Source organism: Buteo buteo, chromosome 13, assembly GCF_964188355.1.
Source record: "Buteo buteo chromosome 13, bButBut1.hap1.1, whole genome shotgun sequence".
Lineage (NCBI taxonomy): Eukaryota > Metazoa > Chordata > Aves > Accipitriformes > Accipitridae > Buteo > Buteo buteo.
Genome location: NC_134183.1, coordinates 14,786,439 through 14,814,117, shown reverse-complemented (window position 1 = coordinate 14,814,117; position 27,679 = coordinate 14,786,439). Strand labels below are relative to the sequence as shown.

Sequence of the window (27,679 nt, the reverse complement as noted above, 5' to 3'; positions counted from 1 at the left end):
TGGACAAGGGAGGGCTAACTGATAGGGCCTATGTGGCTTTCCAAAAGTAACTTGATAACAATCCTAACCAGAGGCTCTTAAGTAACTGCAATATGAGGAAAGGTCTTCATATACATAAAGAACTGGTTAAAGATTGACCAATCTTGTCCACACAATAACCCTTGTCAGGGTTATTGCTGTGATAACCCCGTGGAACCTGCACTCATCATGTTCACGCTTCTTGTTTATAAATGTCTTGCCTGGAGAAGAGAAGGGGTTGTGAGGGGATGCTTGGCTTACATTGTTATCCAGGGTAGCAAAAATGAGAGCCTGATGTAAAGAACTGTACTTCAGAATGTATAGGAGGTTAAAATAGCATGGGAGGCTCCATGTGCACTGCTCCACAATTGTGGTGTACTGGGGGAATGAACTTTGTTAGTAGTGTTGGACCTGCTACTGCTTGAGTAGGAGCTGTAGGGAATGAAACAGATCTGTGGAAATCTAAAGGCAGTGTTCAGCAATGGTTATCAATCAGGTAGAGAACATGAGCAATAACTGGAAAAGGGATCAAACCAGGAAACCCTTTTGCCATAGACTTATAATACATTTTATCTTCAGTGCTTTGTGTAGATCTGGCCTTCCCTGCTTTGGGCAAAGAGGAAATATGACAGGAAGACATTAAAAAAAAAACAACTGAAATTAACAAGACTGTATGCAGCCTGGAAATGGTAATTCAGGTCAGATAGAACAGAAGTCTAAATCTGAAGTGGCACAGGGAGAAGGAATGATGATCCTCCCCCCACCCCATCTCTTCCTATACAAGAACAAAGGGTCGTTACTTGAAATTCGCAAATGACATGTTCAAAACAATAAAAAGTAATTTTTTTTAACAGCATAGCTAAACTCTGGTATTCTGCGCCTCAGGATATTGTGGGTGCTGAAAGCCTATGCTTGTCCAAAAAGTCATTTGAGGAATACAGGAACTTGAAGTCTGAGGATAATGGATCAGGAAACTGCAGAAGAATTTGCTGGCTACTGTGAAAGTGTTGTAGGGAATCATCCTTACCTGCTAATTTTGGTCCTTGTGTTATCAGCTGTTGGAGTGTGATACTGATTCCGATTGTATGTGGTCTATCTTGCTATATCAGTAAGTTTACTTTGTAACCTGCATATAAAAGTGCACATGGGTTAGATGGTAATCATCTATGTCTTCATAACACCGGAGGGTTTGGGGTGTGATGGGTTAGTGTGTGTGCCTCACTGTGCAGTGCATGGGGGTCATAGGGGTGCAGGAATCTGCTGCAGCTGACTTTTAAGAGGCTGATGAGACTATTGGAAATTGTAGGACTGCTGTTAGTTTATTATGACTGCATGGAGCTTAATTAGTCTTTACTGGGGTGCTTTTCATAAGTATTATTTCTTACTACATTGAAGTGTTAAAGTGGCTGAGAAGAGGCAGCTGGTAAAATGCTATCATATCTCTTTAAAGCAGTAGCTGTTCATGGTGACATTCAGCATCTCAAATGAAGTAGATTTAAAAGATGACGTTAAGTTTTTTTCCACAAAACCCCAGGGAAACATTGTCTTTAGTTCAGGAATGAGTTCACAGCAGTTACTGGGTCAAAAATTTCTACAATGATTATCTTTCTTGTATCCTTGTTTTTCAAATACCTTTTTTTATAGAAGACTAAGGCTGGAAGAAGGGGGGTATTAGGTGCTGAAAATGGGTGGAGAAGAGTTGTAGTTGGGGAAATGCTCCTCCTGTTTGCCTCCTGCTCTCTATAGGGAGATATTATCCCCCCTTACAGTAATAGATGCTAGATTTTTAGATGGAAACAGTATTAAGCTATGTAGGAAAATCAAACCAAAACAAACCCACCAGTCAAATCCATTTTGTAAACAATGATTGTTCATGACCATTTCTAATAGGAAAGGATTACTCTAATTATCAGCAGATACAGTGAAACTATCAAATAAATGTTAGTCCTTTGTACTTCCAGCACAAATGTTTGTGTCAGGTCTATGTGCTCAACGGAGAGAGAGAAGAGGATTTTAAGGATTTCCCCACCCCTGTAAATAGCATAAGGAATATATGATGCTCATGTTTAGAAAAACTGCAAAAGGGAGAAGATGATGCCTGTGTGTGTGCATAAGTGCATAAGAGTAAAAGCTGTTTTGACCTTAAAGAAATGAAGGTCAATATCTTCCCTCCAAAGGAAAGGAGATATGAATATACCTGTGAATTTTTCTCTGAAAGCTGAAGGACTGATTTATGTTGTGCAGTTTCAAATTGTTGTGCAGCAATAGAGTTTATTGGAAACTTAATGGTCATTTAGGCACAAGAGGGTAGGTAAAGTGTGGTGTCTGTCCTCTGAGTTGCTGAACTTCTCAAAAAAAAAAAAAAAAAAACCAAAAACCAACCCTATTCAGTATCAAACCTAAAGGAAGTCTGTGTTTAAAATATAAGAAAGTAGCATTAACTTGGGTCCTTTGAGGAAAGGATTTTAGTGTTTGAACTGTTTCACTTAACTTGAGATATCCATTCCCCCCCCCTCAATCTTAACTGTAGACAAATGTTTATCTTGAACATTGCACTGCCTGTGAAGTTGGTTGTGCTGTACCTTTCCACACTCACAAGGTAGCCTCAACAGTTTGGCATGTAAAGTGGTGGAAGCTCATGAGCTCTTGTCTCCTGAAATGTCTCATGAGACTGTAATAGTGGCTTTTACATGTTCTCTTGGGAAAGTGTTTTAGCACTTCTTGATGTTGCTCAGTGATTGGAAGAAGTAATAAAACGACTCCACTGCTGAAAAACAGAGGTATAAGAAGTCTATACAGCAAATCTGGGACTTAAAATATTTTCAGATAAACATACTTATCAAAAGGCTTGTTATGAGTCTTAGAAAATATCTGTCAGAAAAATGCTTACAACTTCTTAGCCTAGCTATTGCTAGGTGATGTGTTAAAATCACTGGTGTGTGTAGTGTGGCTGACCTTACTGGGAGTAGAATGATGTGCTAGATGATCTGTGTCCTGTCCAATGTGTGGCTGAGAACAAAAAGCCAAACCACTGACCATGTTGTGTTGAAGTTAGAAAGCCTAGCTATGTACTGTTATCATACTTGCGATCTTTCCAAACTTGTGGAGTTCAGGCATAATGGAACAGCTTAGGAAGAGCCCACTAGAGTCAAAATTGGCTCACAGCCAGTTTTAAGTGGTTTGTGCTTGCTTATTTGTTTGGGAAGGAAAAGAACAAAAGTTTAATGAGTGAGCTTAAATGGCAGATATTACAGTTAGAGGACCTCCTTGAATCATTGTTTCGGTTAACAATGTATCTTTTTCTAGGCAAAATTGTACTACATGCGGGAACAGAACAACTGAAGCAGGCTTGATGGAGAATAGAAACTACTGCTATGCTGAATACAGTTTATTTAAACCTTTTCCAGCCTGTGGCTTGCCAACTACTACTACTCTTAGCTTACTTCTAAGCAGTGTGCAAATAAAAACTGAAAAGTAAGTATAGGGATGGCCTGTGTATAAGATTTAGGAGCTGCTCGTTTCTACTGGGAAAGCTCTTTGAGAGCCACAAATCAGGAAGGCTGAGAACAGCTCATCTGTGTCATCTGAAGAACAATAAGCATAAGCAAGCAAGTCCTTGCAGCTCTAGCTGGAGCAGTTTAAGAAGTTGCTGCCTTATGGATTGTTACTGCCCTTCAGCTAAGTTGCATTAAACACTTGTGTGAGAACCAGTCGTTGGCTTTGACGGTAAATCAGTCACGTAAGTTGTAGCTGGCCCCACTGGCTTGATGGTGTGGTGCATCAGGAGCACTTTCACAGTCAGAGTTGTTTTCCTCTTCGTGTATGGGCAGTTTGTACATTTCAGCTGTTACTCACAGTGTGGATCAACCCTTGGGACTGTGCAGTGTTCTCTGGTCTTTCTCCAAACCGAAGGTCTTTCTCCAAATGGAGCACATTCTCCGCTTGCCTCCTAAACTACAGCAGTCGCCTGTTTCAAAGGGCTAAATAAATTTGGTATTGCATAATAAATTGGGGGTGTTTGTAAGTCTTGTTATAAATCTGTACCTGTTTGAATTAATTTATTCAGGAAGGAATGTGTTACCTATTAACTTCTACTCACAAATGTAGCAACTCTGTTTTAATTTCTAAGTTAGACTTACTAAAGCTTCTCAATGATGGTTAATAAAGGTAGTGAAGGACTGCCAGTGAAAACATAAACCATGGTTGAGCTTCTTCAAACTTAATGAGGACTAAAAAAAAAATAAAAAATAAAATTAAAATTCTATCTGGTATGTAATGGAGAAGCTACCCACAGTTTCATTAAGTGGGCAGGACATAGTCTAACAGCTATTTGTTTTCTCCTTTTATGCTGATTCAGCCCTGGCTAGCAACTCTGAAAACAAATGTCACAATTTTTTCTTTAGGAATGTGGGTAATTTCAAGCTAATGTTGCAAATACCTAATTCGTGACCTCTAAAATAGCCTCAATTCATAGCTTGGCTTATTCTTCCAGGGTTTGATGATGCTGTGTTAGGTTAGCCACTTGTGCTATGTCTGTGCTGGAGTGTAGCAGCTTGAGCTGTCTGGGGTGAGTGAGTGAATGAGTGTGGTCATGAAGTCTGCTGTAGACATGCAAGAAACACTTGTATTCAGTGCTATGGTTCACCGTAAACAAGTTGCAGGGTAAACCGTGACTGGGATTTGACTGACCTCTGCTATGCTTTGTTTGATAATGATTAACTTAACATACTTAGCAGTCAGTCAGCAAGCAAAACTGAAGTATGGCTGTTGTGATTTCTCTCAAATCTTGCATCTTTTAGAGTAAGGGATAGAACCACTTTAAAAAAAAAAAGTTTTTGTTATTTTAACTTCTCAAGTAGCAGGAACACCTATAGACTGTACGTCAATGCCCCCACCCCACAGAGAAGAGGTGCTTTCTCAGGCCTTTGCTAAAGATTCAGGAGTATCTTGGAGTAATTAGATGAAGTACATAAAAGTGGCAAGAGTGAAATAATGGTCTGTCAAAAGTTGTTTGTGGCAGTTTGATCTGACAGCTTTCTCAGAGGCTGGTTTCTAGGTAGAGGAAATGTAGTAGATGCTGGCTGTCTCTGTCTTGTATCACTCTATATGGGAAATACTAGGTAAAGAGACAAAGTTGGGAGTTGGGAGTTGATTTAAAACAGCACTGTTGTATTTGTCTTTGAAATGGATAGCATTGGGCTGCAGGGGGAGTTTTGATGTAATTCTTCATGGACTGGTATCTGAGCCAGCATTGGGGGCTTCCAGTGTTTTGTGGGAAAAGTGTCGGAGCACTGATGAAGCAAAACCAATAAATATTATTCTAAATCTTAAAACCACTGGATACCCATGAGAAGTGGAGTGCACCTGACTTTGATCTTGCTTCTAGTATTAATTAGTGTTAAAAGTTTTAGGACAAAGAATGAGAATTTTTGCAAGTTCATTGCTTAACAGTTTCAAAGAAGTAAGACTTGGATGTAAAAACTGACCAACAAATGAATAAGCTGATGATGACAAGGCAAGAAGAAAAAGATAAATGCAGTTTCAAGGTACATTGAGAGATGGTTTTCCCCTAAAGAACGCCAGTGTCCTTGATAATTTCTGACCTCTAGAGGTTCCTTCCAGCTTTTAGAAGGACAGTGCAATGATCCTACTTGCCTTTCTTTAAGATATCTGTGGTGTCTCCATCCTTTTAGTCACCTGCAGCCTCCCACAGAGTAACCTGACAATGATATTGTCCTGCTCCTTTAGCACTGGTGAATGTATCACATCAGAGGCTTTGAGCATGTGTAGGTTCAGCTTCCTTAAAGAGTCAGTACTGGCTTGATTAAATTTAGGTATGATAACTTGAAATGTCAGCTTTATAGTGTTAGCAAATTACATGCTTTCTGAAAAGTTCAGTTGAATATTTAATGGCTTACTGTTAGCAAAATACCGACTCTATTCCTGTAAACTGCCCCTGTCTTTATGTGAAGTTGCAGAATGTACATTGAAGAGTGAATGACTAAGCTGTAGATAGCAAATATTATTGCACAACTAAAGATAGAGGTGAAATGTAAGATAAACAGTGCTATTGCAGAAATCTCACTGTGAATGTAAGTGTGTTGGTATATTTGGCCTGCAGTAAGGTAGGTGCTCAGCAAACAAACTTGTGCCTGTCAGTCTTCCTGTTAGGTTTGTTAGAGATGTTTGTTGCAAGTCACTTCATAGTGTTAAGTGTTTGATGATAGCTTATGGAGTAACTAGGCAACATTTTAAAGACAAACACAAAATATAAAGGCATGCTTCATCTCTGTAACCAGATCTCTTTCCATGCTTAGTCCAGTAGAACTTGGTTTAAAGAAAAAAAAAAAAAGGAATAAAAAGTTATTCAGAGCTTGGAATTAAAGAATGGTAGATTGTCAGACCACCTGAGTGCTTTATAATGTTATGTAGCTTTTATGACCCAGTCCTGTGAATGCTCTGGCAGCAGCAAAATCTGTGTTGATAGGAAGGTCTCCTTCCTCCAGGCAGTGATCCATTTTCACAAAACTTGTCAGGAATTCAATTTTTAAATGTCCTTGAATAGTTTGATATTTGAGCCTGTTCACCTACAGTAGAGGGCAAATACACACAGATCTTCCAAGCCTTACATCCACAACAAACAAGGTTATTGACCAGGGAACCAAGCTTTTCTTGGTTTATGGTCTATGGCACCTGAGTATTAAATACTGTCTAAAAATAAACAAGAGCCCTCCATTCCCCCTACACCACTGCCTCTTTTTAGAAAGACAACAATTTCTCCCATTTGAGAAATACCAAAGAAGTTGCTTCTTCCACCCCAACAAAACCAGCAACTTTTTTGGTTATGCCTGCTACAGAAATGGGGCTGGCATTTTATCACTGCTGAATAGGTATTTCATGCTCTGGAGCGATAAAAGGAAAGGCTATGTCAAAATGAATGATCTGCAAGAGTCTTGCACTCGGGTTTTGGGAAGGACAACCCTTGACATACCTGCAAATAAGAGCTGCTTCCCTCTCTCTAATTTCCAGCTGATTGATGGCTGGAAGTGTAGTAGCCCATAACTTTTTCTTCAACCGGAATTGGGAAAGCAGGTTAATACTCACATACATCCATTTTCACTGCTTTCCTTAATGTTTTTATCTTGGCACACTTACTTCATGTTCTTACCTAAACAAAGACTTGATGCAAAAAGGAGGATACTTATAGGAAGGGTGGCAGGATTGTGAGACAGTCAATGTTTTGTATGAAAGTTGCTGTGTTTGACAAGAATTGTAGTTGCTGTCAAAGTAATCGGAGATACATTAAATCTGAAAGCAGGTAATACATGTGTGGAATTGTTTTCATATATTTGCATATTTGCTTTCTAGTTGGGCAGTTCACTGTGTGGGGTAGCTCCAAATGGGTTCTTCCATTCATTCCAAGTCAAATTGTGAGGGAGAAAGGCAGATCTGGGCATTTGCAATACTTAAAATATCAATATAGTAAAGGGCAATTGGAGCAAAGACAGTTGTAGAGGGTTGGCATCTGTTTACTTGTAAGCTCTGTTCTGTGGTAAAATTTCTGTGTTTGCAATGCTATGGCCTTTGAGTTTCGGTAGGAAACTTGATGACAGATTCTTCCTTTTCTGTTTGATTATCTTGTATCAATTTATGAATGACTATAGTGTGACCAAAGCAGAACTAAGTCATGCTTTTAAGAAAAGCTGCTTTGTTAAAATACAGTAATTCTTTGTAGACAGACTAACTTTGAGCTATGACTTCTCGGAACATCCTGCCTGAACCAATTACCCAACAAATGTGTTTAATGTACATCTGGAGCCTTCCCCAAAATTAACAGGGGTTTTGTTGGGTCTAGTCTGTTAGTTGGGGAAAAAAATCCTTTCATAGTTTGGTGAGAGAAGGGATATGGAGTAAAATGTTTTGTATTCTGACAGTCAAAACTTCATGCATTTTATTATCTGTACATAGTAAGGTAAACTCAGGATCTGTTCTTACTGGATTTTCAAACAAGAAAACATGGCAACTCCTTTGTAGCCAAGCAACAGGTTGGTTTGAGGAGCTGCCATTTGCTGTCCCCAGAGCATATTCCTCTGGGGAGACTAGAGCAAAGTAGGTTTAAGAGATTGTAGGGAAAAATGGCTTTCGAGCTGTAATTCTTCTTGTCCTTCTTGTATTCTGGTAATTCTCCTTGGCCTCTCTTCAAAGCGTTTGTACTGTTCAGTGTTGTGTGACTGGGTTTCCCTAATGTGGCTGCTGCTTCTTGCATCAGTAAGATGTCTTTCAGCTCTATGACAGTAGGTGTTAAACACAGCAGCTTATTCTTGTCTTGAGGTGTGACAGTCTTCCTTTGGGTAGAAGCAGAAGGAGGAGGAGAGCAGGAATGAAAGCAATGGTTCAATATCTGATACTTCCAAATTCTAAATATATAGCTTGATAAAGCATAAGCCGATCTAACCATTAGCCACTTTTTGATACACATTTTGATAGGATTACTTTTCTGCTAGTATGGCTCATGGACTGGTTCATTGTAGGTGACTACCAGTGCTGGCTCAAGGGAGGCAGTGTGAATATATGCTGGGGATGGAGGAGGTGGCACTTTCTGCTGGCAGCAGATATCCAGTTGGGAATGGTTTGCAGGTCACCTGAGCTGGGGAGTGTGCTTTTTGAGGTAGCTTTAGGGTGATCAGAGCATGGGTAGCTGGTACAAGAGGTGATTCTCTCACTTTCTATACACTAATTTCAGTGTTTGTGTGGCTGCGTTATAAACTGGATCAGGGAGCTGATCTGGTTGAAAACTAAATTTTGTTAGTTCCATCAGCTACTTGAACTAGCATCACGTGCATCTGTGCAGTCGGCTGCTGGTTCAAAAGGAGGAACAGGATGGGGTGAAACTGGGCAGAGGAAGCAGACAGACATCAATGGCAGCTCAAGTTGAATTACAGCGGTGGGGGAGCTTCAGCCTAAGGCTAGTGTCAAGTTGTATTGCCTTTGTGCTTCCAAATTCTTCCATTCAAAAGGACATGCTAGTCTATAGAAAGATTATTTCATAAGCAGAAGATCAAATTTTGTTTTTATTCATAGACTCTGCATAATTTTCAAACTTTGTTTTTCAAATTAGGAATGCTGTAGTAACAGTTCTCTATGCAACTTGACTGTTATGATGTTCAGTGTAGTTTGAAGACCTTGGGATATATTTGAATCCAAGCTATGTATCTGAAGTGATAGATTCCCGTGGGACTTTGGTGTTGGTTTAAAACAAAAGGGTTGCTGTCATGGATGTAGCTTCAATTAAGAGCTTGGTCCTCTTATTTCATCCCCTCTTACAACATACTTGTCCTCATGCTTATATTCATCTGGTGGAGTTAAACTGACTGACTGAGTCTCTTGATTAGGAGCCAAGCTGCTTTAACCTATGGTCAGACAAGCACCAGTGTCTGCTCAGAGGACAGAAACTGTGCTGTTGGTGTGGCAGAAATGTGACACCTTTCCCTAAGAAACTGGAAGTCGTTAGTTTGGCTCGGCCTTATAATGAAACTGTATCGAGTTATATGGGAGTAACTTGAAATATATTTATGCTGATAGCAAAAGTTGTGTTATCTAAGTTGTCTTAAAGGTGCTTCTTTTTCCCCCACTAAATTGTCTGCTTACATGCTTAAAAAGTAATGTACCCGTTGTGACTTTGTCTGGAGTTAATCAACCATTCCAGACCAATACACTTTCTCACCCTTTGCGTGGAGTAACAGAGACAACTAATGTCAAATTTGCTAATGCTGTCCATGAGTAATTTATTTGTATTTCCTATTTCAGTTGCTCTAAAGGTGGAAGACGAGGATTGCCTGCTAACTTTTTCTGCTTTTTACCACTGCAATTTGCTTATAAACCCCAAGGGATTTGTTGAATTGGTCTAGTCTTTATATATTCCTACAGATCTGTTTGTCTGATGTTAGACTAATGTTATCTCATGAAGACTTTGCTAGAGAGAGATGGTTTTGGTCAGTTCTTAAGAATCATAAGACATATGCAGAAACTTAAGTGTTTTCCAAATATTTTTAGGTTTCCATGAACAACCACCTCAAAACTGTGGCTTTAATAAAAAAATGCTATAAAAATTTTGCAAAGGATGGCAGATTATTTTTAAGACTTAGGCACGTTCTCTGTCATAAAAAAAATAAATATGTGTCTTGTGGCCTGCTTGCTGCCCTTCAGGTTGAAGCTGGGTCACAGAGAATCATGCAGTTTTTTGAAAGTATTGTTGAGATATATGTCCAAAGATTAGAAGTTTAGTGCTTCTTCCCTGCCCCAGATAAGAGTGCCAGATAAGGTCTCAGTTCTTTCAAAAGATAGGCTAGCAGATAGGCAGTTACTGCTCCTTGGAGCCTTTAGGAAGGGGACCAGCTGCTTTGAAATCGAGACTACAGATAAGTTGTGTTATTTGGGGGAGGAGAAAATAAAAACAAACCATAAATAGCTCTTCCATGTTAGTAATTTTGTCAGAATCTTTTTTGGAATGGGTTGGTGAGATCAACTCTTGTTCTTGGGACAAAGGGAATCCGGCATTTGACAACATATGAAACATCATCCTGAGCCTTCAAGCAGTAATTTTTTGTTATTGTTAGCTGAGTGCTAGATGTGGGAACTCGCCATTAGCGTACATAAGTGATCAGAAGGTAAAACTTGAAGCGTGCTGTTGTCTTGCTTTCATTTTCATAGTTTGTGAGGTTCAGAGTCCAGGTGGACACAGAAAAATGGATTTGGAGTAACATTTGAGTACCAGATAACTTACTTTATAGGGTCTGTGTCAGTTCATGCTCACGGACATAGAAAATAAAAAAGCTCTGCTGCACTTGCTGGAGATTTTGGCAATGACAAAATGTATACAACTGTCTGGACTCTGTAGACTTTCTCTAGGACTAATTGCATAAGAAAATTCATTTATAGTGTCTTGCATGTTGTAGAACACTAGCTTTGCATGGTAAACTGACGGGTAAAATATGTCATGATACAAAGCATTGACAAATGCACATTGCCTTCAAATAAACTACTTTCAATTTCAAGGCAAATGTTACTTGTGTTCTTAAGTTTTTAAGAAGTGATAAACTGAAGAGCTGTACTTTAGAGGCAACTGTATTTTTTTGAAGTGGCTTAGCTACAGTGACAAAATTACAGAGAGAAGTTATTCTTGGGAAGTGAGAAAGGGGAAAATCAAGTTGTCACTTTAGAAAATGTCTCAATAAATACTAAAGCTAGGAAATATTAACTTTCCACTCTACTCCTGGTACCAACTTGGCATTCATTCAGCAGTTTTCTTCTAAAAGAACTGTACTGTCCTATGTTATCTTGATTTTTTGCTGGCATATGGAGTTGCCTGTGAAGTTCATGAGTCGCTGTTAGCTACCCCTGGAAAAAGGTCAGGGTCAGAAAGTAGCACTTTTTCTAGTTTATGCTGTCAAGTGGGCATACAGTACATCTGACTGCTGCTGGAGTTCTGGGCTTTGTCTCCTGCTGGTAGCAAAAAGGTATTTCTGGTAGGACTTGCAAGACCGGCTGCTGTATATCAAAACCAGAGGAACATAAACTTTATTTTTAGAGTGTTTTCTTGTTTCTGTTGTCATACTCCCACTGCTTTTGCCTACTCTCAGCTTTTTTTTTTCCTTGCAGTCACAGGCTTCCCCCTTCTTTTTTTTTTGCTGTGTCTGTACAGGAGTTGCTGTACATCATGCAGATGTAGAAAATGATCCAGTAAATGTCATTATGACAGTAGAAAATGATCACTGTGGTCTTGTCAGGTGTATCACCAACTTTTACAATCTTATTTTCTTTCCCACTTTTAATAATCTAAACTAATATTCTTCTGCTGTGCTACTACAATCATTCTGCTCTATTTGTTACCCTGTAGGTAGGATTTTTGGAGGTAACATCTGCTTGCAGGACACAGATAGTCACAGGGGTGCAGGACTTGACTTGCGCTCCTGGTCAAGTGCAACCCAGTGCAGTTTGTCTGCACAACGGGGTAAGAGGATCACTGGTATTTCTTGCAGTTTTTGAACAAGCTAGTACAAGAGGTTGAAGGTACAACTGTTTGCATGTTTTTAACATTTTTCAGTCAGAAAGCACCTCGTATTTTCTGTCATACTTGATGTTAAAATGTAGTCTAAAACTTGCCAGCAGTGCAGTCTGCAAGTCTATGGTTTAGCCAACTGCAGCAAGATGTGGTGGCATCTGCCTGCTTTGAAAGACTTGACTTCATGTCCTTCAAACTTTCTATTCATAAACTAATTAAAATAACCATATTTTGCTGATACCAGGTCTTTTTTAGCTGGTTTGTTTTTTTAGAGGCGTTGTGTCTGTATGAAGATAGCCTTTTGATCCAAGGTACATTGGGGCTGTTGTGTAGAAAACGGATCTGAGGTCTCCCTTCCACCAGTACAGTTTTTTGTATAGTTGTGCAGCGTATGAGGGAACTGATTCAGCTCAATGCAAATCAAACCAAAAAAACAGTTTGTCAGGGAGCTTTACTGCTCACCTCTTGGCTGTGCTACCCTGATGACATGAGTGCTGCCAGAGCTGGAGGAAGGGGACAGGACACGATTGCCACTTCAACAGCAGCCTGTCTTTATTTTGGCTGTATGTCCCGGTTGCCAGGCTCCCTGGCAGCCAGTGCTGATCTAAATCCATGTGTCTGTGCCCCAATCGGCAGTCCTGCCTGTCTGTGCTGAAACTTGTATTTCTGCTGCTGCGTGGCAAGCCTGCTCAGGGAGCTGATGTGGCTGAACACAAACTGTTGTTGTAGCAGGGTTGTTCATTAGGCAATATAATGGGAGGAAACGCAACTCACTGCTGGAGATTTTTTTTATAGATGCTACCTAGCTAAAGTAGAAATTATGCTTCAATACTAGTTGTTATGCAACAGTGTGATGAACTCAGCTCATTACATAGGATGACTGGTTTCATAGTCTGCAAAACTCAGCAGTAATTTGCAACTCAGAACAATAGTTTTTCTGGACCCATTTTGAAACAATGTGAAATGTTGTTTATATTACTCTGCTTACCAGAAATGGTCATAAATGTATTGAGGCTGTATATATGGACATAGATCTGTTTCAAACCTATTAAGCATGTGGGGAAGCTGCCTTGTAGCAACTGAGAAGCTGTCTGTTCATCCTGCTACTACTGGACTCTGTGTCCTAGAGGGAATAATGATCATCACATTACCAAATACTCCCTTTCTGTGGTCCATCAGAGCGTTGTGTTCAAGGAGGGCTGTATGTGGAGAGTGGCAGGGAGTCTAATGTGTAGTCCTGAGCTTTACACTTGAACAAAATAAAGCTTGATTTTATTTATTATAATGTAATCCATTACAAATTATCAGTCAGAACAGACACAAAACCTGTTTGAGGTTCTGAGCTTGCAGGAGGCAATTGGATTCTTTTGGAGCTAGTGACAAACAGCTGAAGTGTAAAAGCAAGATCTTTGTGATGCAGATTTATGAAAAAGATGTTGAACTCATTGAAAAACCTGGCTCAAACGGGGTGGAGAACACCTTTAACATTTTACTTTCTGCAGGTATATTTAAATGTTTGGATTATATAGTTTTTAATATAGAGTGTATGATGTTGAAATATATTCTGTAAAGATCCTGTAATTATCAAATACCTCTTGCAGGGTATAACTGACCTTCAGGCATTCTTCTCAAAGGTCGTGAGCGCAGCAGTGGGTGTCACAAAAGTGCTGAGCCACACCATATTGTGGAGTTCGGCTCTGTTCAGTATTTCCCTGGATCTCCTTTTGACAAGTCTTTAATGAATAAGCTAAATTATGGAAGCACTTCAGGCTTGCATGTTAATTTAAAATAGAAAAAAAAAAAGCTGTAGAGTAAAGCACTTGTTTGCTGGAGATGTTAGTGCTATTTCCAAGTGTCTGGTCATTAGTATTGTGTACTTGAAACTGTTTTTCTTCTCACTTAATACTTAAGATTCTAAATTATTTGATTAATCTGGGAAAGGGTGCATACAGAATAAAAATGTTGGGCCAGCTTTATCTGAAAAGATGGTTAAAAATATTACCATGGATTATTACTAAATTTAACCAAAATTTTGGCTTTATTATATGAAATGGCAGAACTTTCAGGAATGTCTAAGCTGTTGTTTGAGGGGGGTGTGTGTGTGAACTGGAACATTTAAGGGATATTATAAAAATTGCTTGAGAGTGTCCTTAGAACTGTTAAGCTGAAAAGTTGTGTTTTTTAAATGTTCATTTAAAAGAAACTGTCTTGCAAATTACAGGACAGTATAAAAAAAAACTGTAACAATGTTTGTTCTTGTTTTGCAGACCGTGAGGACCAATCAATTCTCTGCACGTAAGTGAACACTTTTCATTTGGGCATTTTTGGAAATCTGTATTGTGAAAGGGGTCTTTGATACAGCTGTAGTAGTCAAAACTTGGTCTTTAATCTTGACAGGCAGTGACTAATGGTTAAAGATGTAGCATGAAGTGATATTTAATATGGGGATATATTCTTCTAATACCATAATTCACCACCTTATTGAAAGTTTTATAGGCATGTGCTACTTACGAAATGTAGTTTAAAAATGCCAGTCAACAGATCTGAATCAGAAATAAAAAGCTTTTAAAAAGTGTACATCTGTCTGAAATGCTTTGTTTAACTACTCAATGTGTAGTGCCCAAGGGGGATGTGAATCAAAAGTTGGTCTAGAAACACTGCTGAGCAACAGCTTAGCTTTGGATCTGCTTCAAACGGGAGAACTCTGAAGTTGACATTAAGGTTTCCTTTTGCTTTCTCTGTGTGCACCTGAATTTGCCCCACCCAGGAGCAAATTTCTAGCTTCAGCTTAAATTTCTCTGGGATCTGGAAATGCAGTGGTGGGGTACTCAGAATATGAATGTGCTTTCAGGTTAATGACACTACCGAGCTAATCTGTCTTTGGGCTGCTGTTAAAAGAGGTGATCCAGTTTCCTTTCCTTTACCACATAAGCTGTGTGTTTCTGCAGCCTCTTGTGCTAGCATTGGGGGTTGGCAGCCGGCGTAAGCTAGTTCAGGGAGCAAAGCTGGGAGAAAACTGACCTTGCCACAAAATAATCCTTTGCAGCAGTTTCGTTCTCTGGGTCTGCACACTGTGGGCTCAAAGGAGAGTGCTAGCCTGAAGCAGGAGGTACGAACATGCAGGAGGGGAACTGTCCCTGTTGGTAGCACCCTGGGGGTTAGGATGGTTCATCTGTGTTGTGAAACCACACCTTGGCTCCATTCTGAAACTGCCTGCAGTTAGCAGTCTTGGGTATAACTTAACATATTCAATTATCTGAGGGAGAGAGGGAAGATACGGTACCTTGCATGCCTCTGACTTGGTTACGTGATCAGTTGACCATGCTGTGTGCCAGTGCATACCAGTTGCATTGAGGCCATAGTTCGTGAGGATGCCTGCTTCCTGAAATAGCTCAATGGTTAGATTAATTGCTGGAAAGAGACCTGCGTTCAGTTTCCTTCTTGACATGAAGGGATTCATATCTTCATCTCCTGCTTCCTCCAAAAGTGCCTCTAACTATCAAGCTCTAGACAAGACTGAAGGTGGATCCTCTCAAGCCATGCTTTTTTGAACTATGGATACTATGAGTACAAGATTCATGGGGCTTAAGGACACAGAAGCAAATACAGTTCTGTAGCTGAGATAAAAGTTGATCCAGTTAACACAGGCTTCTCTAGGTCAGTGGTTCCTGCTCTTAGTAGGACTTCTATTTTCATGTGATGACTACTTCATGTGCAATGTACAAAACAGCCCTCAAAACAGGGATGGAATCCCAGAGTGAAAAGAAATGCTTTGTTCTTGTGTATTTGTGGATGCTTCGACAGTATGAGCTTGCCTCAGGTGAATTTTTTGAAGTAGCTTCATGTTTTGTGCCTATGCCTGAACCTTGCGCTCCTTTGCATGGTCAGCTGAGACCACAAAGGTTGGAATGGCAGTGCTACAGGATTTAATGAGCGTTTGATCTGTTCATTTGCAAATTGGAAAGCCTTTTAGCTCTCTTGTCTTCAATTTTGTTATTACCTCACCTGTAATGTTACCATAAGCTTTTGATCCTTCTGTACTGAATACATAATTGAATCCTGGTTTATGCCTGGTATAACATACTTAAGCATGAAATATCTGGATCTTGTGATAGGTTCCCCATCTTGGCTAGGCAGTTGACAAGCTGCTTGCTGTACATTCCTTTGCAGAGGGATGCTTGCTTGCAGATGGTGAGAGGTGGGGAATGGATGTATGTCCCTACAGTCAGACCTCAGGAGAATGTGACCATATCCAGTACTGAAGTCTGGAATTGCTGGGGACTGCTCTGAGTGCAGTCCTAATATTAAGACCCTCAGAGATGGCACTGAGGACGTCTCTTCTGTTGGACATGTAAAATGTTGGTGGCAAATCTACTCCATGTAAAATTTCAGAAGCTGGTGCTAAGAAGCAGTAAACAATACATCTCCAAAGGATTTCAACACTGTCCTGGAATCATATGACAAAGCTAAGTACTGAAACTATTAGTACCATGACACTGGACAAGTTTTGCTACCTTCAATTCAGTGTCTTGGTTGTACCAGTATTAAAGGCTACAATTAACAGAAGTGGCAGAGTCTTCATAAAGCTGCATTTCTGAGCCACAGATTCCAGGTTCTATTGGCTGTCTTGCTTCTTTAACCTGCATTTCTTACTGAAGTTCTTACACAGCCATGTGAAGAAAAAAAAGGTTAAAAAGATCAATATCACTGGACATGGTTTACAAGGAAATACAAATTTCCTTAGTAATGTGGACAGATCTGTCCACGTTCTGGCCTCAGAATTATGAAAGGTAAGGCATCGTTTCTCCAAACTGCATGTACAGAACCAAAGAACATCCAGTCTAGGTCTTACCTTTTGAGAATATGAAGACATATGATATGATAGATGGTAGGATCCATGGTGTTTCTGTTGCCTTGAAGTTGAACACCAACGTTCCACCATAGCCCAGGAAACCTTGCTAATGCTGTCTAACCATCAGCACCATTTAGATGCTGACTATAAAAAAGAATAGTGGGGGTTACCAGACTGCTGTTCAGGTTAATAAACACTTTTCTCTTAAAATAGGTTTGTCTTGGGCTGCTTTTCAGCAATGTGTCCAATTCAGAGAGAAGTGCCATCAAAACAGTTTGTATTCTCCTGCATGTATCTTTTGAACAAATAGACTATAAAGACAGCTGCCTGCTGCAGTACTGTCCCTAACGTGGTTTCCCCCATGGGCTTCATGGGAGAGCTGTATTCTTTCGTCAGGTTTGCATTACAAACTCAGTACCTGACATCTGACTGGCTGGGATGTTAATTCCTCTTCATGAATGGAACAAGGCCATGGTAAGCTCCCTTGTGTAGCAGGCTAAAAGGAGGTCTCTTGTTTTGATCAAGAGTGGGCTAGTGTCCAGGACTTATTGCTTTGCTGATTCTGTGGCGTAGAGGTAAACTGTGTGTATTTCCCTTCCATGCCACTGGTTTTACAGGTCTTAAACTAAGGCAGGAATAAGTAAGGTGAAAGGAGTGTGTCTTAACTGCACGGGAGGTGGTTTCAGAAACTCCTTTGGCAATTCATAAAAGTCTTGAGACATCTCATTCCAAACCTGTTGTCTTGGGACCTGGATCACCTGATTGACCCTGATCTTTAGTAGAGCTGAAAGTCCTCAGAATACTTTTTCTTTTCTCCAGTAGGAGTGGTTCAAGCTAGCTAGTGAGAAAGAAAGCATCCCTTGACTTGTGCACTTAGATGAGTGGACAGTTGTGGTGTGCCTGTTGTTCTTCTTTCTCTGACTGCCTTGACTGTAATTGTCTTTGTGTACATCCTGGAGATAAGTCTCTCCCATTGCTTGATGAAGGCCTGTCTGGTTAGCATCTTCACCTATCTCTCCCTCCCTGTAGTTGATCAAGTTTCCTGGGTTTTTACCTTCCATGGCCTTTAGAATAGGGGGCTAGATCAGCTCTCAAGTAATAGTATTTGAACAACACCTTACTAGGTCTCTTGATCCAGCTCCCTTTTTGTCTTGACAGCCAGGAGTGCTGCTCTCAAGGGCATTCTTAGGTGTAAGATTGGTGCTATTTCAAGCCTTTGGGTTTGGTTTCAGTTCTTCTGTTCTTCTTCTTCAAAGACCATCTCTGCACTTTTCCAGGTGCCTTCCTTTGTTTGTTTCTAACTTAGTGAATGTGTGATACATTCATACTTACCTTGGAAAACCTTTAAACACTTGTCTTCAATTTTGTTACTACCTCATCTGCAAGATGACCTTAAGCTTTTGATCCTTCTGGACTCAATAGTAACTGAATCTTGATTTATAACTGGTGCATATGGTATTTTTGACCCTAGGCATGAAAGTGTGCAACTTAAAGCTGAGGCTGTTTCATTGTCTTCACCTGTCCATTGGAATTGGAAATACCAATCTTTCCCCAGAAAGGCCTGCAGTTACCTTCATGCAGTCACTATTCTAGTAAATAGCTAGCTGTGTCCAGACGTGTCGTGAAGCTGCAAGGGTGTCACTTAGTGTATTTTCTAACCTAGTTAAACCACTTTTGTAGCTACATTAAAGAATGTCTTATCTTGGATATTACATAGACACTTGGAGATTTGTTCACGCTTTGTCTCAGGAATAACAGTGCCTAATGATCCAGGTTGGTTCAGCATTTGGTAGAGACTAGTCATTGTTTGCATGACAGGACAGCATGCAGGCAGTATTCCTGTTGAGGTATGCAGGTGGATCTTATTGAGGAATACAGTTTGCTGAGAATTATCTTTATTTCCGCCCCCCCCCCCCAAAAAAAAAAAAAATTGTGCTGAAGAATAATCTGTATTCCATTGAAATGCTGCAGATAACAGGCATTCATTTCAATGCACCATGTGGAGTGGGTTAGCCTTGATGGATGGTTCTCCAAGCATGCCTCTCATCACATCTCATTATTTTGAAGGTAGTGGGATTACTTGGAGGTTTCCTGTCTCAACTTCATCACCTGCTGATGTTCCATGAGGAGTTTTGCATAAACTGGTGATCTTAAAGTTAGTAATATTTTCTCCAAGTCAAACTTAATACCAGGAGGGGGAGGGGAAAAACCACTGCCGTGTTCTCTGGATGCTTGTCTCCGCAGAACCTCTTGTCCATCACCTAACATGGAAGCTGGTTCTTCAGCAGGGTATTACTTGGATTGTTAGCTGATGTGGCTGTCATTCAGTTCTCCAATCCACATGTGATGACATAGATGACTTCCTGCTCTTGCTGTAGAAATAAGAGTATTCTCTGAACATAACATGGTGTGCTGTCTTCCTCTCTTTTTGTTACCTTCTGTTCTGTTCCCTTTCCACTTCCCATCTTCTAGGGAACCAAGTATAGACAATTGTGTTGCTGTGGAGACTAGTCTACAGGGCTTTATTCTGAGTTAGTAGCATATGATGTTATAGATATTTATGCACGGACTTCCTTTCTTCTGGTGTCTTTCATTTGTTTCATTGTGGCCCCCCCTTTCCCCCAGCCACATCTGTTCTTGTAAATTGGTTTGTATTTGAGCCCCAGGGACAGAGTTTGTGGGAGAAGCTTTTTGATGAAATTACTTATTATAGAGAGGCTTTTCTCGGAGTGAAACAAAAGTCACTTTCCCATGTCCAGAAGGACTCTCTACCTGCTCTGTGGTATAACCCTGATTTCCTCAGGTAGTAATGATGTAATTTCTTATGTGTCCTTTGGCCTTTCACCAACTGAAAAACCCAAATATGTGCACAGGCACATACACCTGCAGTTCCTGACTCCATTGGATGATTTATCAGACACTGGTGAAAGCCAGATTATTGCCTGGTTAATGATGAGATGGGAGGAGCTGCACAAACAATAATGGTGATAATTTCTTTTTAGCTTTGAAGTTGGATGGTTTAATCTGGGGATGCTAACCACTAACAAATTGTTAGTAAGGTTGCTTGAGCTCTCTGTTGCTTTGTAGTTTAGTTCATCAAGCTTTCCAATAAAAAGCAAACAAGCAATCGCCAAAACCAGCACTTCTCTGGGAAGCTAGAGTTAACTAGCTTCCATCTAATCACTCCCCCTTGACTGGAGTGCAAATGAAAATTTATTTAGGATCTTCTGTCTGTAAATTCTTAGTTTGCTGAAAAGAAAGGAAAATATATCTAGTTCCAGCAACTTCTTGTTCCTGCTAGCTTCTAAGTACATTATCAGCCTGTATTAACCCAGCATCCATAAGAAATCAATTACAGAAAAGTGGTGCTAACTTTGCGATGCACACGTACTTCACTGTACTCTTTTTCATGTCTGTAAGATGTAGAGTTGTAATGAACAGCTTTGCAGGCTTTTTTTTTTCTTTGAGAAGCTGCAGCTGCTGACATTTTGCTAAGTTTTGTTGTTTCTCTTTGATTATTACTGTCTGTTAATGTTAAATGGGCATGCCAGGCTGTTGGAAGCTGATGACCAAGATGAAGAAATTTCTGTTGTGGTATACTAGGAATCTGACAAATACTCAAACCTTTTCTGGCTTTGTTGTCTTTAGCTGCAAGGCAACTTTTGGAAAGTCAAATATGAAAATGTACTGCACTGTACTTTAAGCTAGTATAGTCTAAATTGGAGAGTCTTACCACAAGCTTATGGTATTCTCAAACTGAGACTGGGCTTGATAAACAGTCATTTAGCAGATGCTTGCAGCCGTACAAGGATATCTAATCTGAATTGGCTTCAGTAGGAGTGGTGGGGTGTGGAGGGAATAGAGGCTGCTTATAAAAGGACAACAGCAGCAAATACCAAGCATTTTTGTATACAACCTCTGGCTAGAGTCCAGCTTGTAACATTCCCTAGACAACTGGTGTCGAGTTGATGTGAAGCATCTAGAGAGAAATGAAGGAGCTATAAAGCAGCCTTGTAAATAGTAAAGCCAATTAGTGACTCTTCTGCGCTAGTCCAAAGTATCAGTTATTTCGTTTCAGAAAATTAGCCAGGTGATTAAGACATCCATTTAATTACAGGCCTTGACTGTAAATATCTGGTAATTTGTAACTGGCAGAAGATGTGCTCAGTTGTGTCTGAGAATAAGTGTCTCTTTTGTTCTTTGCAACTGCTGTTGTGAGGACAAAAGACCATTGTTGGGGCTCTTACTTATGCAGTTACTTTCTCCTAGAAACAATTTAAGAGCGTACTTCCATGTTTTGGTGCCTTATGTAAGTGGCTGCTTTGTATGAAATGAGGCACTGCTGGCCATGGGACCTGTGAGCGGCGGGTCAGTATACCCGTGTCTTGTGAAATCGGGCACTGAGGAGAACTTGCCCAGGTGTCAAGGTGGTGGTGCCACTTCTTTGCAGAAGGACCTTCTGCTTCCAGATGAACTTCTCATCCCAGAGCTTGCTGCTGATCAGGAATGATGGAAATAAACTGAAACTCCTAGGGCAGAGGAAAGGCTAGAGTGATCCAAGCTCCCAGCATGGAAAATACTGGCTTGTTTGGTCAGTTTTTCGGTAATTTAAGTCACAGAGATAATCTATAATGGAATAGATGACACTAACTGCATTTGACCATCCTAATATATTCCAGATGCTTATCTTCACAAATATTGTTAGCTTCCAGTAGACTTTGTGCACAGGTAGTAAGATGAAGAAAAGTCTGTCTTTGAATTTCAAAATTTTCTTTGTATGTGTGGTTTTGTGCCCTTCTGTCCTGTGTGACTCACGGCACTACACTTTGTATGTCCTGCATAGGCCCTGATCCGCTAGTGAAATTAATAGTTAGCTGGGTGGTGGTAGAAGGGTGCTAGTCCTTGCAGTGGGACTTCAGTAGGCAACTTTAAACTAATTTGACTTCCCTAAAATCCAGAAACTCATGTGCCAGTTCAGGAAGAGGTGGTGGTGTTGCCTTGTCCTGCTGTGCTGAGTGCTGTAACTGTCACAAGATGTGTAGATGCTTCAAATCTGCTTGACAGTAAGAAAAGCAACTGTTTCACTACTGTTTTCCTTTAGAACAGTGTTTTTCCTTAGAATAGGTCTTTCCCAGACAGTCGTTTGACCTGTTGATGGAATAATAACTGCCATTATAAGTGGGGTGAATGGGAAGAACACACTGCTCTCCTGGAAGTCAGATGGCCGGCTTCCTGCTTGTTGCCTGTTTGGTTTATGACCTGGGAGTCATCTCCCATTATGTTTGTTTTGCCTTTTTTTCTAGATGGCAATCTGTTCAGCAGAGGAAGTGCCTTTTACTTCTGTGCAGGACTGGGGCTCAAGTTGCTCAGGGGAAAAAAAAACCCTGCAGCTGGTTGAGAAGTCAGTCACTAATTTTTGCTAACCAAATTGTAGCTGAGATAAATTTGCCTGAAGAGTACTTTCCTTTACTGAAAATGACACTATAGCTTTGCATGCAATGAATTTAAAACCATGTAAAAACTTTAAAGTGCTCATGCTAGCTAAGCTTTTCCTATTTTAAATGTGCTTGAAGCTGCTTCAAAGTAGAACCTTTGCTGCTCTAGGAAAAAAGCACTTTAACTCTAGATACTGCATGAATTTACCAGCGACTGTCGGACTTTCTTTGACCTGCCTCTGTAATGTAGTTTGTAAGGGAGAAATCCTTCAGTTAATTGATGGAATAACCTTATACGTCCAATTTGAGGCTATTGCTACGGATGGTTTGCTTACTTGGATGCACTGCTTGGCATAGCCCATGGCTGGAGTTGATAATAGCATTTCAATTCAGTCTCATAAGGCTTTGTTCCTACTAGTAGTGGAATTGAGACTGAAATAAAGAAGGTGAAATTATGACCCTGCTGAAATCATTAGCAAAGCTGCCATTGACTGAAGTAAGGCTAGGATCTCTGCCAAGGGTTTTAGTTGTTTAATTTATGGTAACACATTAATTGAGTTGTATTAAAACAAGGTTTTGAAAAAGTTAATCTTTAGCTTCATGATACCATCTCCATTCCATAAATATTGTACATAGTGTTACTAAAAGTTTACCTTTTTTGGGCAGGTTGATAGAGGTAGAAGATTTTAATTTATTTTTATAATCTGTGTGTTTGCACTCCTGGGAAAGAACTAAAGTATGCAGATGTCATTATTTCTATAAACGAAAAGGACTTTATCCTAAATCTTCTAATTCTTTTATACTATAAGGCAGCAAAGCTATCTAGCACTGTATCCTGCAGGAAATATTTGGCATACTTGTAAGCTCCAGGGAGAGGAGAACTAGGATGATAACATCCATTAGTGTTGCTTTTGAATGAGAACTTGCATAAAGACTTTCTCTGAAAAAAACCACCACTATTAGATTTAAAGGCTTTTTAGCAAAAGGAATGTATTGCAAGCTTTTGACCTTCCTGTGCTGTATGAAGCTTTACTGGTGTGTATGCCAGAAAAGCCTGTTGATTAGTAGGCTCTTCTAAAATTCTGTGCTGCCCTTTTAGAAAGTTGACATCTGGACTGTATTTTTTGTACTATTTTTCTCTTCACTGGATGTGTCAGAGTAGATTTTCCTCCTTTAAAATTTAATAAACTTTGTTTCTGTAATTTGACAGAAAACTTTATTTATCGAGTTTTAAAGGCACGGCTAACAATGTGTTCCCAAGCTCTGATGACAATACGAACTAATTGTATTGTTTTAAAATGTCAATGTATATATTGCCATACTTCTCTTCTTTTACCTGCTGGAACAGTTTAGTATTAAGCATATTTTAATACACATCTAGAAACAGGCAAGACTGCTTTTTTTTATTGCTTATCATCATGAATTATGTTAATGTAAACACTACAGTCAAAGGGAAACTAGAAATAAAGACTTCAGAAGCAAGAATTGGCATCTGAGGTCTTTTTTTCTACTTATCAATCTTTGCATTTGTCTTGTATGTGGTGACTCTGGGCCAGGTAGAAATGGGATTTTTTCATTAAGAGTCAACATGTGGTGTTCTACTTGTAGTGGTCCCAAAGTACACCAAGTTTGTGTTGCATATTGATGGTATCTTGGCGGAAAGGAGACCCAGTTAGCCATTAGCTAATTCTTGGAGTAATCGTCTTTGTAACCAGCTCTTCAGGTAATACTTTCCAAGTTTTTTCATGCAGTGAGCAAACTTAGCATAATCAACAATTTTCAAGGGAACTACCCTCTCTAACTCTGGAAAGTTTTGAGTAATTGAGTACAATGATTTCTAATATTTCATATTCTGTATTATTTTCCAACAGTGTTTGTCTTGTGAGGAAAAATGGAACAAAAATGGTTTTAGACAAGTTGATGTAGTTGCTTCAGAGAAGCAGATGTCATCAATAAAATAGGCTGCCTTTAGTTAACCCTCTAGTATTGCAGGCCACAATCTGGTAACTGAGGCTATGATAAGTATACCACAGCTTGTCTGCAGAATAATTTTGTGCGGTGTTTTCAGTTAAGTTTTCTCCTGCAAAACCTAGGGGCTGATACTGTTCTGTCATGTCAAACAGGTGAGCTGTTTCACCTGAAGCTTGTACCTAGCTCTTGTAGGCTACTCTTCTGTGATAACTTTGCTAAGCTACTGTGAGCGAGCTTCTTCAGTTCTCATTGCTTCTTGCTCATGGATGGAGAAATGCACATACTGCCATTTCTTAGCAAGAGGTCACCTGTGCTAGTGCAGTTGTCCTGTGGGGTTTCCATGGTTTAAGAGGATTGGAAGGTAAGGAGAAATGAGATTGTTTGAGTCCATTCTCTTTGACAATCTGGGGTAATATCCTTTCTGTAGATGCAAAGTTAAAATTTCAAGTGTTATATTGCCTCATTTTTGCAGATGTTAAGTGTAATGTGAGGACAGGGATGCTTCTAAGCTGCCTTTCTGATCAAGAAGTGCAGGTCTGAAGGTACTAAGTACCTAAGTAAATGCAGACTAGCTACAAAACTGGCATATGCAGCATGGTGGAGGAAGGTATTTATGAAGACTGCAAAGGAAATGTGCTTAATTCTCCCATGGTAAATTAACATTTCCATTGTAAAGTATCTTAGCTGAGAAATACTCAAGCACACAAAATGTGTACTTCTCATTCTTACAAAGTAGTTGGCTTCCAAACTTTAATTTCAGAACAACTGTTGAATGACACAAGTACTTTCACTCTTTTCATGAAAATCCCTATAATAAAATCCTTTTAATCTTCACACACTTCAGAGTTGCTAGTGGTGGTTGTTGGTTCACTTGAAATGGGATCTTTCTCCAGTAGTTTACTGCCATTGAATCATGGCTAAGTTAGACCTGGTAATCCCTTTGATGTGCGGATTTATCTGAAGACCAGATCTTTTTTTAAAAAAAAAGAAAGCTGTAGTAACATCATTTGTGACTGCAGTGATGTGAACTTTGTCACATTTCCTGCCTAGAATATTGCATATGTAAACCTTGCAATAAATTCTGTCTAAACATGTTCTGCTTTAAATCTGCCTCTATCTTAAAAACAAAATGTGCATTTGCTATCTTTGTTGATCTGCATACTCTACCACTCTGCACTAATAAATTAATTTCTTAATGAATTAATGTAGTCCTGTGGCCATAAATATATTTTTAAACTAGCTAAGAGTCTGTCATAAGCAGCACAAAGAATCTTTTTGTTTAAAATGTGTTTTACTGTACTTTGAAACTGGCTTCTAAACATACTGAATGTTTCCATCAACTTGGTAATTCTCATAACCAGCTCCTGGTATATAAAATATATTAAGCTGATGCTAAATATAAAACTATATGTGTATATACACACACACATATATATATAAAATGATTTAAAAAAAAATATGTATCTGCACTCTGAAAAAACCCTGTCTCTGGCCTTGAGATCAAGGCAGAGGACATGTCTGTTTCTTGTCACTTAAGGTAACAAAGGACTTCAGGCATACAGTCAAAAGTTTTTAATCAAACTAAGGTTACGCATTGTATCAACATCGTAATGTTAAGGAGATCTTTAGGATGAAGAAGGTGTTTTAAACAAATACCTTGTAGTTCCCTGCAACATTAGTGTTTTTGGTTTTAGATGGTTAGTGAAGGTCTGTTGTGTAGTCAAAGCCATAAATGGGATGAAGTGAGGTTTGCTATAAACAAAGGATTGATAAGTTGTTGAAAATTAATTTTGAGGAAAATGTCTGAAATGTTTTGCAGAGGTGAATCTGGTGCCGGGAAGACTGAAAACACTAAGAAGGTTATTCAGTACCTTGCTCATGTTGCTTCCTCCCATAAAGGAAGAAAGGACCATAATATTCCTGTAAGTTGGGATATTTTCTCATTTGTTTATTGCTCTTTTTGAAAACTACCATCTTTGCATTAAAAAAACCCAACTTTTTTATTAAACATAAACTGTAATATAATCCACATAATTTTGTCTCAACCATTATTTTCTCTTTAGTAGTGGCTGAAATGAGCAGTTGCATCAAAATTTCTAGTTAATGTTAGCTGTTTAACTTCTGTTGTGAAATTAAAAGCTTTATGCAAGCATTGTAACTAGAAACAGTATCAAAACTTTTTGATGCAGTAAATCCCAGTTTTCCAAAAACATAATTAACTTGGGCAATTCTTAGTGAATTTAGTTCCTACTAGATGCCGTTTTCAGTACTATATTTGTGAACAGGCTTTCTGTTATTTGAAAAATTAAATTGTAGATGGGAAAAATCATCAAGCTTAAAAGCTGCTGTAGACTTGCTATATCTGGAAGTCAGCAGCTAATAAAAGGCTCAGATTTTATTACATTAGAAACAAGAGAATATACACTTATGTGGGAGAATCTTGATTTTTTTGGTAACTTGTCACTAACTCTGATTTATGTAGAACTTTCTTCAGATTTACTGCCAGACTTCAAAATTTGCACTGAATTTTTAGCAATTCTTTGCTTTAGAAAATATGAATGGGTTTGAATATCTGTTGCTAAGAGCACTTGGCTCTCTTTGCAGTGAAGTATTAATTTAACTTTGCTACAGGCAAGTGTCTTGCTGTAATCAATACTGGCATACGCCTGCCATTCTGCAGTAGTACCACAGGTGTCTCTTGTGGTTGGAAGCTTTCAAACAGTATCATCTGATTCAGCAGCAACAACTTCTGTAATTTCTAGTGCATGGCACTTGACACATTCTTGAATGTCTTAACATTAAGACTCAAACTCCTGGAAAAACAGGAGGTACCTTTTGACCAACCTGTGAATTAAAAAAAAAAAAAAAAAAAAAAAAAAAAAAAAAATTTGAAGTGGGAGAGAAGGAAAGATTGCTCTGCAGGTGGATTTGGAGAAATCTAGTTAAATGTATGGGGAAACTTTAATCTTTGCTCTAATCAAGAGCAAATAATGTGATCCTGTGTGTTGATACTTATTCAAACTGTTGCTGGTTTATCTCTCAGAAAAGATCAAAAATAGTCTTTCTAAGTATTTATTGTGCAGACTGAGTGTGCTGCTGGTTGTGTGCATATCAGTTGCAGGCCTTAAAAGGAAGTTTCTTATGATTAGAGTGGCAGCAGTATTAGGTGTATGTTCATGGCATTGCATTGTGTGTTGGGAGAATACGTTGCTCTGGGGAATGCTGTTTAGAACATCATCTGTCAGAACTGGTTTTCTGTCTAGGTTTTGATTTATGAATATTCTTGGCTTTACTGCTGTGCAACCTTGAACAAAACTGGCATTTTCTTCAATTTCTATAGGA

General features: G+C 39.3%; 1 protein-coding gene across 1 annotated transcript in view; it reads left to right on the top strand.

The window, feature by feature from the left end:
* MYH10 (myosin heavy chain 10) overlaps positions 1-27,679 on the top strand; it is a 104,662-nt gene that overhangs the window by 24,576 nt on the left and 52,407 nt on the right. The window contains exons 4-5 of the mRNA XM_075044849.1: positions 14,347-14,374; positions 26,157-26,259. Of these exons, the coding sequence (XP_074900950.1) occupies positions 14,347-14,374; positions 26,157-26,259 (131 nt within the window). The remainder of the gene's footprint in view (positions 1-14,346; positions 14,375-26,156; positions 26,260-27,679) is intronic.